The sequence below is a fragment of the Drosophila simulans genome, chromosome 3R, assembly GCF_016746395.2.
Source record: "Drosophila simulans strain w501 chromosome 3R, Prin_Dsim_3.1, whole genome shotgun sequence".
NCBI classification, from domain to species: domain Eukaryota; kingdom Metazoa; phylum Arthropoda; class Insecta; order Diptera; family Drosophilidae; genus Drosophila; species Drosophila simulans.
The window spans coordinates 15396983-15411176 of record NC_052523.2 but is presented as its reverse complement, the minus strand read 5'-3'; the positions used below and the strand labels follow the sequence as shown (position 1 = coordinate 15411176).

At 39.8% G+C, this 14194-nt stretch overlaps 1 protein-coding gene across 1 annotated transcript; it reads left to right on the top strand.

Moving 5' to 3' along the window:
• The first annotated feature begins 3369 nt into the window (after window positions 1-3369).
• On the top strand, window positions 3370-4520 carry LOC6728621. Its single transcript, XM_002103926.4, has one exon. It carries the CDS (start codon window positions 3543-3545, stop codon window positions 4425-4427), a length of 885 nt encoding a protein of 294 aa, XP_002103962.1. The 5' UTR covers window positions 3370-3542; the 3' UTR covers window positions 4428-4520.
• Window positions 4521-14194: the final 9674 nt, after the last annotated feature.

The window sequence follows — 14194 nt, the reverse complement described above, 5'->3', positions numbered from 1 at the left end:
GTCAACATTTGTGTAGAAACACGGGAAAAGCTTTCATTTTTTTTATTGCAGCACTTGGTGCTCTGGATTAACTTTAGCTTTATGTTTAAATAAATTTTTTTTATGTTTTTAGGGTTTAAAGATTACACTGTATTACACTATATTTACAATATTTTTTCTGCTCCTATTTGTTTGCTTCTTTAAATTTTTGCATACATTTTTTTTATTCTTGATAAGTAGTCAAGTTCGATTCAAAGTAGTAAATAACTTAAAAACGATATCACAAATGATATTTCACTTTAAAATTCTAGCTCAGATGGCAGACGAGTTTTACTTACTCACACTTTTTAAAGTGGACTCTTATTATCACTGATTATTATTAAATAAATGCCTGTTTACGCATTTCAAGTGACACATTTAAGTGGTGCTTTCAGACTAAATGAAAAACAAGTCGCTCTTCTAGATAGAAACTAATGTGTAGTTCTTCCATCTTAATGAACTTAACTCGTTGCAAACGAATGATAGGAGGGGCTCAACAAAAGAGAATAGAAAAGGAACCTTAGTTATTTACACCATTGTTTTCTTTGACATGTTGTCAACAATTCCAGGACTAGTTAAAACGCCGCTGAGCACTTAACGCTTGACAGGCTCACATAAAAAATAGGTGGACCCTTCTGCCTTCTAGCTTGAATATTTTCTATGGCTGGAATTTTTTTAATTTTCTGTACATTGGAAATAATAGTTCTAGAAGTTCCTGGTATAATTCCCACAGTTCTTATGAATGTAGAACTGGTTTGAAATTACTTGGAAAAGGACAAGAACAATTCCCAGCTGCTTCTTCTTCTTCGGAAAGGGCTAAGCACGGAGAAAAAAGGAAAATGTTGGACATAATTAAAGATAACCTTAACAAAGAAACGAAAACTGAAAAAAACATAATGATGAAGTGAAAATACAATGAGTTTCGGTATCCTTTGAGATGGCTTTAAAGTAACAATACTGTCATGTATTAGTTTTAATAAGCAAATTCATAGTCTTTTTTGTAGGAAATATATAAATTAATAAAAAGTACGATGTCATTCATATTACACTACATTTGCTTAAAAGTAATTTATTGTCTATTATTAAAGGTCAAATTTAAAAGAGAAAGATTTCATATACGCCTTAATACCGTTCTTAAAGAGTAATTTCGAAGGATAATTGCTTAAACAAGCGTTTGCGATTAACATGCGTTCCTCTTAACTTGGTTCGAAGTACACAATTCAGTTACATATGCATAAATAAGCATTTAAATGCGTTATGCCCCCATGCGTAAATAATTTAATTGCATGCGAGTCGTCTCGAGTGTTGGCATACAAAATAAATTGCAATTAATACTCGATACGAAATCAACAGCCAGAACAGGTGCTAAAAATTGCCTTTAATCATATTGTTAAATGTGGAAGCCCGTGCCGTTTCACATCACGTATACGCAATGTGGTGCAGAAGGCAACAGCGTTTAAGCCAGAAAGTCCGGAAAAGGGAAGGGAAGAACAGGAGAGGCGTGAAAATCTGAAAGAGCTGGAAAACCGGCAATAGCAACAGCTACAGCAAATCATCCAGGTGTAACTCCCTGCTTTGTCGCCTGAAATCGGGCTTTGTCCTTCGCTCCGTTCACCTGGCTTCTTGAATGGCTCAGTCGGCGGCATTTATGGCAGCATTTATGGAAGTCTTGGTTTTTGCCTCGGCCTTAGGCAGCTCCTACCATCGTTGCTAAAAATTTATTAGCCCGCTGATTTATTTGTTCAATTGCATGTCGCACGGTTGGAAGGCCACAATATGATTTTGATGGGGGTACGTGCCACATAAGGCATATTTAATGTCTTCCCACCGAACGGCGTTTTAAATTTAACTTTTTTGGCGTATTCGTTTCTATATTTACCGCAAATGTCCTGCTTTATTTAGAAATACGATTTTAAATAATTAAACCTCTTTGAGCACACTTGCCCGGCTCACATGCCCCTAATAATTTCCATCCCATGAATACTTAATACGTAGCCCTATTATTAACTTTCAAGGCTAAACATTTGACATATGTAAGCTGACACCCCTGATTAGATAGGTGGAATGCTCAGTTCTTATTAATAGAATGCAAGTATCTATTAAGTATTATTGTTGCTCAAATGCACAAGGATCTGCCAGTTCAATCAATCAAACATACATTGTTAATGAAACTTCATATTTCGAGCCTTTGTCATGACAACCTGAGATGGACGTTTTAATTGGTTTGATAAGTAACGTCATTTCAACCAGACAAATTTACCTAATGGAAGTCATTAAAATTAAATTACATTAACATTTTAGATAAATTTTATGCGGCATTAAAAAGGTTGCTTTTTCAAAGAAATCGTAAATGAAACATAAATTAATAGATCAAAAAAGGAGATGTAAGTATTATTACTAATTTATATAGCTGTCACATATTTATTCTTATATGTATTTCCTAAGGATAAATTCAATTCTTCCGCATCAATAAATCTGTTGTACAGTTCACAGCTAAGTTCAACTCATTCGAGCGTCAATAAAATCCGATTGTCCTTCTAATTGGATTTACTATGACTTCCTTGCGGCGCACTTCCGATCAGAATTTGCCATTCTGTTCGTGTTGTGGTTTTGCTGGCTATTGGCACTGTCAGTTTAAATCTCTTAAAAGTTATTGTTGCTGTGAGTGGCAGGCTGGTTGGGTTGATAGGCATTTGTAGGACTTTTAATGCCAAAGCTTATTATGACAGCAAACTGGGGTAATAATATAGAGAATGGCCAAACTGAATGATGCCGACATTTGTGTAAGCTTAGATAAATTCGCATATTGTCATCGATTATTGGGGATTAGAGATCAGGCGAACAAAGCGCGGTAATCTCTGACTCAATAACATATTCTAAAGAAAGCTAGGTTATAAGACACCACTTGGTTTCCTCTCCTTGAGGCGAGACCCTAAGTTTTTGCCCGACTCATGTTTATTTAATTCCTGACTTTGTTGTTTGGCTTTAGGCCGTGTTTGCCGATGTTTCTGCACGTGCTGGCTTTTCAGCGGCAAAGTCTAATTAAAATTCAGTAAAAGCCCCAGCCACAAAATGGCCCAAAAAGTTGGCCCACAGCGCACACAGTTCGCCAGAGCTAAATACATATGTAAACACATCATCAGGTGCAAGGTGGGCCATCTTAATGAGTCTGGTGACAACGCAGCACGTGTCATTGATTAGCACTTGAGTCCTGGCCAGCATAATTCCCATTTAATATGCATGAGTATGCATATACCACAGTGGTTTCATTAACAGAATTATATATCCAATCGATTCGTTATTCCATCACAGATCAACATTTAAAAGTATCAATCATTGAACTGTATTAGTTTCAGTAGCAAAATTCCAATCGTTTATTTGAGTAAATCTAAATTGTAACAGAACACTTTTTGCCCACAGTACACCCACCGCTTTGTTAATCAAATATATTCATATTTAATATACATGTTCATAGCACCCAGCAGGTTCCCACAACGGTGGTGGTGGTATCAACGCGGAGGAAGATGAGTAGGCCTAATCCCACGCCACGTTCATCGACGGGTCCACGCAAACCGAATGGTCAAAGGTCAACACTTCCACCCAGGCCACCTCCTCAATCTCCCGCTCCTGCTCCACCACCGCATGAGCCTGCGAAACCAAATCATGGAGAAACCCCGCGCTTGCTGAGCCCGGTTGCATCGTCGGGTCCTTTGCACCAGCGCTCTTCCGTGACCCTGAGGGAGAAACACGTCGGTTGGGTCTACTTGATCCACGCTATTCTATCGGCATGTGCAGTGATTCAGCTTGTGGTCCTGCGGATCTGCAATACGGACTTCGGGAAGCTGATCAGCCCCTCGGTGCCCAGCTTCGTGTGGCTGCTCCTGGCCGTGGGATGTGTGCTGATCATGGCGTATGTGTACCTGGCCAACCAGTGTCCGTGCAATGGCCTGTTGGCCATTGTCATCGTGGAGGTGATCGTCATCTTTGTGAATTGCCACCGGTGGGCGCGTCTATCGATGCTCTGGATGGCTGGTGTCCTGACAATCGTGCTGGCCCTGAACATCATGCTCTACTTTATGGGCGTCTATCTGCCGCTGAAAATACTGCCCGGCAGCATCTTTATGATCGTCCTCACATTCTGTTGCATAGCGATTGTCGTTTCGATCTACTTGGTTGTGTATCTTAACGGCAATCGCTATATGATGCGATACGTGTCGATGGTCAGTCTGATCTACGTGGCTAGTCTCATCCTCTTCACCATCACCGTTATCCATCAGCGAAGATTCGAGCACACGGATCGCAGCGAATACGTCCTGCAGGCAACCGTTCTGGCCATGCTGTTCGTCTATATGATTCACCCACTCTCAACGATGGTGCGATTTGGCCAGTTTCTGGTGGATCATATATAATATAAATTGTTTGGAAGTGTATCATCTATAATATAGACTTATGAAATGTAATATTGCCAAAATTGTTGTATATACATCTATTGTAGCTTTTTATGTGGCTTTATTTTTGTTAGTTTTACTAATCCCAATTTTAACGCATCAGGCTTATACAGTTCCGTCATGCTTTTATAGTTCCGTGATTTTTTACGAATTTATTCTTATTTGCCGACGTGTGCCAAAATTGGCAAGCCTTTAGGCCGCCGGGTTCGGTTCGGAATCCGGTTGTCGAACTCTCATCCAGAAGGATGTTGGCATGTGTATTTATGAAGTGTGTGTGGGTGTAGATGCTCTTAGCGACAAGATCCCTTTTGTGGCCATTTCGTGTTTTATCTAAGTCCTTCTAGCCGATTACACAGACAGCCGGACAAAGGGAAACGGAAAGGACCCGCGGCAGAAATGAAAGTAAAATAAATAATACCCAGGCCCAGCCATATTTTTTACGTATTTTTCCATCTTAGTCCTTTGCAGTGCAAGGATATTTTTGGATTTGCCTAACGTTTGTTCACTTCAATGAATCTGAAATCATCCATACCCTCTCCTAGGGCCACTCAAAGTTGTATTTTCAGTTTGGGTTCAACTTATGCTAATTTCATAAATTCCCTTTCCGCTGAATCGCTTTTAACTCTTTAAAAATAGTTTTCCACCAGCAGTGGCAGTGGATAATGGCCTCCAGAGGGGCTATTTTCACAGACGAGAGTTTTAGTTGTTTACTGAACCACAAGTTGGACATTAAAATGCAGTCCAAGGGCAATGTTTTTTTGCCGGTTGTGGATGTAAAACAGTGCGGGCTTCTGTGAGTCCAAAACATGCACAGTATTTGTATAAAAGGTCTCGAAATTGTTTTGAAATAACATGCTGTTTATCTGCGACTGGTTTTTCGCTGCCAGTGTTTAAATTTAATGCATAAAGTTAGTTAAATTTAAAAAGCGGTTTTAGTGCATGGACAATATAATACACTTAAGGGTTAAAATTCCTTGGCTTAAATTCATCAATTTATTAAACAAAAACATCTTCAATTTATGGTAAACATATTATTCAAAGTCATGAAGATAGATTGCCCAATGTGGACATAAAAAGTTAGGTCAATGATTAACTTGACATCAACATGGTCGTTATTATCATCAAAGCAATGTGCTCCATGAGCTCAAATTAATCATTCAGCTGCAATGAATTCTTTGTCTCGAGCCTTTGTTCTGCACATGTGACATCTGTGAAATTCCGTACACTTCGGTTCAAACGCCCATTTTCCCCGCTCCATTATGCAAACAGTTTTTTTTTGCGGCTGTTCCTTGTGTCTTCGAATAACGAAATGCGAATCAGCCGAGACATCAAATTAATTCACAAAACTGTCCATTTGTCCAACATATTCCGGCCGAGATGCGGTGGACAAAGACGGATTTCGTCGGAATCTACGGCAATTTGTTTCACAAGTGCCTGGACTCAATCATACGGACCGTGTCAGCCAGTGATGCCAACAGGTAATTTATAAAAATTGGTAAAATAACATGGTTATTGAGGACAACCTCACTTTTATCCCTCACATCGAAACCAAAAGTCAAGAAATCATTTAAAAATCTTTAATATATCTTCATGAAAAGAAATTTCCACACTAGTAGTGTTATGGTATGTTGTCAGATCCTCTGCTGCAGGATTTTTTCCCTTTGACAACGAGTAGGATTCACCGCAAGAATGCCGTGAAATCAACTTTGCGATGTAATAAGCCAACGGCAGGAAGATGAAGGATGGGTGCACAACATAGGTCCCAGAAGGCGCATGCCATAAAAAGTGGAACACGTCAATAGTTTCCAGATGTCTGGCGAGGGCAGAACTTGGAGGAGGGATGTTGTGCTCATGTCAAGTTATGGGTCTGGGTGAATTGAAGAAAGTTGCCAACTATTCAACAAACGTCGGAACAGAATTCCTTGAGACAGACGCAGTAGCTGGTAGATGAAAGTTGAAAGCCACTTTCTCCCGGGGGGCATTAACTCCTCAGGGACACTACTTTGACTTCAAAAAGTGTATCTTTAAATCATTTACATAAGTTATGGCACACTCCTCAGTAAAATGTTGGCTTAATATTTTTGAAGAAAGTAAGCACACACCATATGAACCGCTTGGGGTTTGCTGTACACACAAGTTTTCGGTGATAATTTCATTAAATTTGCGGAATGTTATCAATACGAACTAAATTCCGCCCTCTTGAGCAACGCAAACTTTGTTAATATATATCGAAACTTTGTTCAATCTAAATTTAGATGGCAGCGAAACATCATTTACACAGTACAATTAAAACTTTAACGATTATATGTTTGTCTTGCCAAATTGATGCGCGCCAAACTTTTCAAATACCAAAATGCCTTGGCCTTTAAGCCCTCCTTGTGGCATCCTCGTTCCTTGGGAATTGGTAGGCGAATTTCGGATTCCCAACATGAATATCAATATTGACTTCAACTTTCCCTACTGTGCGAATGCCGTAGGCGACTTCTGGGTCTCCAGTTTAGGCCATTTAATTGCCAGACTCTTGAGCCGAGTGAGGCACTTCGAGGAACCTCCATTTGGGCTGGCTTCACTTCTGATAAATGAGCTTAATCAGCTGTAGGCAGGCACTCAGCTGGTCCTTCCACCTGGCAGGTGAGATTTGCTGAGGCTTGGCGACAAGTCCCGATACAGGGGTTGACAAATTAAAACACTCCTGCCAGTCGAGAGGCTTAAATAAGGCCAGGCCAGATCCAGAACATTTTGTCATTTTATTTGTTTGACTTCGGGAGGTATGGTTAAATAAAAACTCAGTTGCTGCCAGGGGCAAATACGTTCATCATTGACGTCAGAGTCGGTGGGTTGAGGATCAGATTTAATCCTGTTGTGAATGCGGCTCAGCTTAAAACTGAAAAGCTATGCTTATTTATTTTGTAGTGATATGACTAAACTGTATGCCATATGGCAAGAATTTAACTGAACTTTATAGCTTTAAGTACACATTTTAAAGCATGGTTTTTAGTACAAAATATAGTACGTGATGTAATATGTAGCATAAACCTCCAGCAGAGATTCCTTGGCGTCTTTTAATTATAATTGCAGTTTAACTTTAATGAGTTCACCCCCGCAAATCGTAGTAGAAGCGTCTCATACTAAATTCAACGTAGGCCCCCCGCGCATAGAGTCCAATTAGCAAACTTTATGTTCAAGAGCACTTGGAATTTTCCACGCCTTTTCCCCCTTTACCAGCTATCACCTATCATGTCAACGGGTGCTCCATGAAGTATGCAACAAGTTCTGCGAATGGGCTCAGTGAACTTTGCCCCTTGACTTGACTTTGACCCTGGGGTTTTCACGACCGCTGTCATGGACAGCTTAACTCAACTATTTGTGTAGTGGTCGCCACTCCGACCAGCTGACCAAATATAACTTAATGGCTTGACATCATCTAGTGGAAATTAGTTTTAGCCAGAGCGAAACCCAAATTTGTGCAACAGCCGCTGGCGTTTTCGGGAGTTGGCCACATGAAGCCCTAATTTGACAGCCAGGATGGAGAAAGTGAAATAAACTTGCCCGATGAGATTTAATTAAGCACCGACGGACGGAGATTTCTTGTTTGTGTATGGGATTGCGGTGCGCCGATATGTGGGTCCGATCCGGATCTCGGTACCCTGATCCATTTCGCTCGTTTCGGAATGACCTTGTTGACATTTGGGAGATGACAGCTTTATTTAGCCTTCTCCGGATACTTCGAATATGCCATGCTGTTGTGGCTTAATTGATGGCCGGATAGATGGCACGCGTGGACGTAGCGCCATCCAGTGATGTCGATCCGGTCTCTTGTTGGCCAACTTTAAATTTGGTATAGTTTCACTGCCGGCAAAGGTAAAAAGTTTATGCAGTTTGTGGTCCTTTTGATGTTAGGTTGATAAAATATTTAAAATTTTAAATATATGGTACTTGAATATTTTTTGTTGAGTAAACGAAAACATTCTTAATCGGGACGAAATATTTAATTAAGACTTTTAATCATGCACACAACTGACTAACACATCGTTCTGAAAGTCATTTAAAGGACATGACTGGCAGGCTCCCATTTCTGAATTGTTCGTTTGCTAATTTACAAACACATGCATATCAATTGAGTGAGTGCGGATTGCGGGTGTTGGTGTCCAATGGACACTGTCCAAGCCTCAATTGCAGAATAATGAGTGGAATATACATACATTAGTAACATTGTCGTCCACACACCCACGTAAATGCTATGTTCACAGGACCTGAAGGGTTCCTCGGCGGGCGGTCCATTGAGTTTATATTTATGTGCCTTATGCTTTCTCAATGGGTGGCAGCATATTAATTTTTTTTTTTTTTTTTTTCAATTTCGGAACGTTGGTAACTGCCCCTATTTATGGCCATAACGGACGAACCTGTTCCGCCGACTGTCCCGCCGTCCGCGCCGAAAATCGAAGTTAATATATGTATCTACCTTTTGTGCTAAATAATCAAGGCCTTATTTTACTATTCACCATTTTGCTACTTATTGCCACAGAAATTTTTAACATGAACCAAAGTTTCAGACTTCAGATTTTCACTTGCCGGACCTGGGTCAAATGTCGTCTGGAACATGAACGAAAAAGCGCGAGATTGTGCGATGAAATATTTATTTTTGGAAATTCCGCAATGACTCGTGAATCTCAAAGCATTCTTTTCATCAAGGCACTGACAAGGTGTATTGACTGCAGTTCTGGGAATTCTTAGGGCTTGAAATGAGTTTTTGGCCCTGAACTTCCATTGCCAATCACATTTCACGTCAGTCGGGGATAAGCTGATTAATTGTTAAGCATTTGAATGCCTCTAAGATGACAGCTGATTCGCCGGTGACAAATCGCATAAGAGGTTGCTTTATAAACATGTACGAAATATATCAAAAGTCGTTACATATTTTCCTTCTGGCCCACGTGACGTATGCGCAATGTGCAGTCGTCTGTTTAATGATGCGCCAGCTTAATCCTGACACACACACACACACGCACGCTTGAAACACATACAGAGGCACTGGGGAGAGGACATCGCAATGTCAGCAGCTGTCAGACTCGTTTTGAAGTTTTATATTTCATCAAATTCTGCCACATGGCGCTTCTGGATGAGGGTTTTCCAACTCCTCAGCCATGCAAAGATTATCAAGTTGTCAGACCCAGGAACATACATTCTCATTGTCTGACTGCGAGTTAATAAAAAGATTTACCGAAGCGTCGGCTGTTGTAAGCAACTAGGACCAAAATTTAATTAAATACTCTCCTCGGTCTGTGACCCAGAAATAAAAACGACCATCACTGTTGGCCAATTGAAAAGTGTTGATACTTACTAACAAAAATCTAATTTCAAAAACACATGAAACTTTAGTTAATACAGCTCTAAAATAATATCTTTTAATTACCTCTTCATTATTATAAATAAAACTTTTTATAGGTCATAAAATGCAAGTTTTTGGGCTTAATATGCATTACAGGGTAACTAAATAGAAAAGCAGCCTAAAATAAATCACTAAGGACGAAAAAAGGAGCAAAGAATGAGAGAAGGGAAAGCTGAACATTTTATCTCTTCGTCTTTGTCGTCTTCTGTTCGCTTTGCTTTGCGCGAATTTCGCGCTTGTTAAACATTTTACTCGCTTGGCTGCAACTGTCGGCAACAATGCAATGTCCGTCTGACTGCCACGCCCACGCAGCCGCCCACAAAAAGAACTAAGACCCTCCAACAAACCCGATTTGATAAGGGCCGGGAATAGTCCATAAATTTCCATTGGCCATGACTGAGGGAAAAACGCAGTCTGAAATCATAAATGAAATTGTTTGCTGCCATTGGCTAATTCTAAGAAAATTGCGATGTTTTATGGGAAGGAACAAAAATGCACAGTTTTCAATTATTATATTTAACTAGGCGCTATATATATTATTTATATATTTGTACTACATAAGTATACATCTTTTACATTGTTATATATGAGCCCGATTACACATAATTAAAAGTATCAAAAGTTATAATTTATTTTATAAAAAGTTATAATAATATCAAAGATATATCAGATATCTCAACCAATTGCTTTTTTATTATAATAACATAATTATTTGGATAATTTAAGCGTTAATATGTTTAAATTAAATTTTTAAAAATTTTTTTCCAGTGCTAACAGCGCCAAAGACAAAGTTTCCTTCCTATTACTATTGTGGTTGGAGGTCCTTTTAGTTCTGAGGTTGTGTTTGGCTTATTTGTTGCCAACCTCCACCACTTTATGATTAATTGCTGATAACGGATTCGCCCACAACACAACTGTCAGAGTTTCGAAGAGCAAACGACCTTAAAAACACATAGAATACCTGGGTCCGAAAGTAAGTCCAGCCATGGAAGTCAACCCATACGGAATAATCAAGTGTAAACAAAACGTGCAGAATTTTGGAAAAGGCGAGAACTGGATTTTATGCTGCATCTGCAACTTTCCCCTCGAGACTCTAGCGTCGCACGCAATCCCAGCGAGCATCCTTCCTCCATCGCCATCGAGATGGAATAGGATGGGATTTGGGATGGGATGGGATGCGATGAGATGCGTCAGGCATGTGTGTCCGTGTTGATGACGTGCCAACTTGTGTCAGGGAAAACTGAAAATGAATAACTGCTAACAGCGCTCGGTGTTTGTTCACCCTTTTGCTTTTGACTGCACCGGACGCAGGACAGGATCTCCGATGGGAGCGCTGCTCCGGAGTGGAAAGTCGTGTGTAAATATTAATGAAATAAATCTAGATTCTAGCTACTTGTTTTCCACCACCCACCAGAAACTATCAAACCGCGCTCTAACTGAATTACTCATAATACGTAAAAACTCAAGGTTTTCCAGCGTGAAATTAGCTTGGAGTATTTCGAATGCTTTTTAACTAATATTAAATGCCATCTTATTATTATTTAAATAAAACAGTGAAATACGAAAAGAAATACAAAATTAGCCAGATCGCTAAAAGGAATAATCCTTTTTATAGGTTTCAATTTATTTGGCAAACTTTTTGAATAGGGCAAAGTGGCAGTCCTTTAAAGAATCAATAAATGTTCTTTTGTACATTTTAGACATCGGAAATTAAAAATGAACATTCAAGTGAGCACGTGTCACTGATTAGCCGCAAAGGCCAAGAAAATTGGCTGTCGACCTGCGGACATGGAAAATATTACTCAAATCAGGGGGAGCAAACAAGCCGATTCAGCAGACGGACCGAGTCGGAGGCCACCTGACCGATGTCCAAACATTTGCACAATCACTTGACTTGGGACATCGGACCTGACCACCTTTTTCCAGTCAATTGCCTTTTGAACAGCGGTTTCCCTTCTCATTATTTATTTATATGCGAACATGGGTGCCGACTTGAGCCGCAGGCTTAAATGTCAAGGCGATATTCGTCCGGAGTGGGTGGGCAGGTTCCTTTTTTATTCTTTTTGCAAGGAGTGTTCTGAAAACATATGCTTAGAGCGTAAACTAAATTATTTAAGAAGCCTTACAACCAAACTATTGTGGGTATTTAAAACTACTATAAGATAGGGGAACAACAAATATGCATGGAAATGATTTATTTCTTTATTTCAATTAATCTGCGCTTGTGGCGAGTGTCCGAAAAGAAAACTGATAAGACCTCGTCTGGGCCAGATTTTTCTGCCACATTTTTCTGGAGGACGAGAGTCCTCCACATATCCTGTTCCGCTGCCACAGGATATGCATGCATCATGCCACGTTTGATTTACGGCCTGCAGATGATGAAGTATACGCACCGTTGTTCGAAACACGCAAAGATGCGAATTTGGTCTGAATTTAATTGTTGATCGAAACGACTTAAAGGCGTCGTGCCAAGTGAAAATAATTACCCCTCAGGGTGGCTCTAGTTTGCATAATTCCGTTTATTTATTCAATTTTTCCATTACCCGAAGACGAGGTCAGAGGTCAAAGCAAAGCACGCTTTGATTTGGGCAAAATGCGTTTAAATGCTGAATCGCTGAGCAATTACAAACATGCGCCACTCCCGGCGTATTAGAAAAAAGCCAATGGAAAACCAGCATCGCCCAGATTGAAAGGCTGGCGTGGAAATTCCTTTTCTATTTGCCATTCCGACGTGATCCACGGCCGGGGAGAGTCGTGGCTGGGAAACGGTAACGGGTGGACAGAAGCAGTGCTCTAATTTTCGCAGGATTTACGGAGGAAACAGCCCAGAGCTGCTGTCAAATCGACGCAGGACATTAAACAAATAGGAAAATTTGCTCGCCCCTTGTTTAACTAACTGTGCAAATGATGGCAACCGTTATGGAATCTCAATTAGGAAGTGTCGCTGCAACACGCTTTTCCTTGAAGTATTTCCCTGAAACTTCTGAAAATGTCGCCTTTAATTACACTTCAAGTGCATAGCACATAAATAGTTGAAATGTTGTTATATTTTTCCATAACTCTCCCTTCAGTTTTGTTTTCGCTTTGTTGACATTGCTCGTCAACTTATGAAAATTTCGCAGTAAGATCTCTATCTATTTATGCAAATATTAAACACAACGGCAAACAAGTGATACGGAATTTATGCAAAAGCGAATTAACCAGAATATGAATCCGAGTGACAAGAAAAAATTAAATTGAATTGGAATCCTTTACGCAGGAAATGGCACAGAGGCAATAATGTTTGTCTTGAAATTCAGTAATGTGGAAATAATTAAATTTATTTTGTTGGCCGCCTTAAATAGACATTATAATCTTGATTTATATTAATCAGGGGTAGAATTACACACACAACTGAAGAAATGAAAAACGATTCCTTCTCTGTCAATTGCTCTCGTCTAATCCTCAAGATGGTTTGAATTTATGAAATCAAATCAATTTCCTTTCAGCTCACGCACGTATCAAGTTCTTTTTTCGGCCTAACTAGGCACATTTTTAACCTTCTTCCACCCAGTCTCACTTTTTGTGGGCTGAAATTTCTCAATTTCATAAGCAAATATACATTTACAATTTAGTCTTCATTAACAAGCTCCAAAAATATGTACATCAAAGAAATCACAGAATCCCGGAACTTTGATTTTTTTTTTCGTTTCGGTTGCCATCTCGTATTTTGCATTTTAATGTCGACATTGTTGACGTCAACAGCAGTTTATATTTTTGGTTCACTCTTGTTATTATTTGATACGAATTGTACTCCTCAACGCCTTTGTTTGCAAGTAGACACTTTACGGTCGGGAAGCCAGAAATGTTTGCTATTATTCTGCTGAGCCAAATATAAAACTCTCCGCCGGTATATCCTGTTGAAATCCAGAACAATCTCTGCCTTTATTTTCGGTATAGCTGTGGATTAAATTCCCCTTTTAGCCACAATCTGATTATGGTCCTGTTTTGTTAGACGATTCCTAGAAATACCATAGTTCAAGTGTCGTCGACAACTGTCGGGTCTAATTAAAATGCAAACTTTTTGGTCGAAAGTTCGGCCATGTGAGAAGTGCTTTTGGGACAACTGAAGGCTTAATTAACTGACGATTTGGGTTTTATGGCCTGTGACTTTGACCAAGTTTTGTTGCCCGCCACTAAAAGTTGGCCACAGTGCCTCTGGTTGTTGCTCGGTGGTCATTTATCTTCGGTATACATTTTGGCTTCTCTGACAGACAGCCGCATTAAAGGCAGGAACTTGGCCAAAAGAAAAAGGGCTCATTTGGGCCCATTCAGCTAGACATTGACCAGTCCATTTGGC

What these genes read in the sequence shown, in the direction of transcription:
- LOC6728621 (XM_002103926.4), top strand. Translation starts at nt 3,543, where the DNA reads ATGAGTAGGCCTAATCCCACGCCACGTTCATCGACGGGTCCACGCAAA.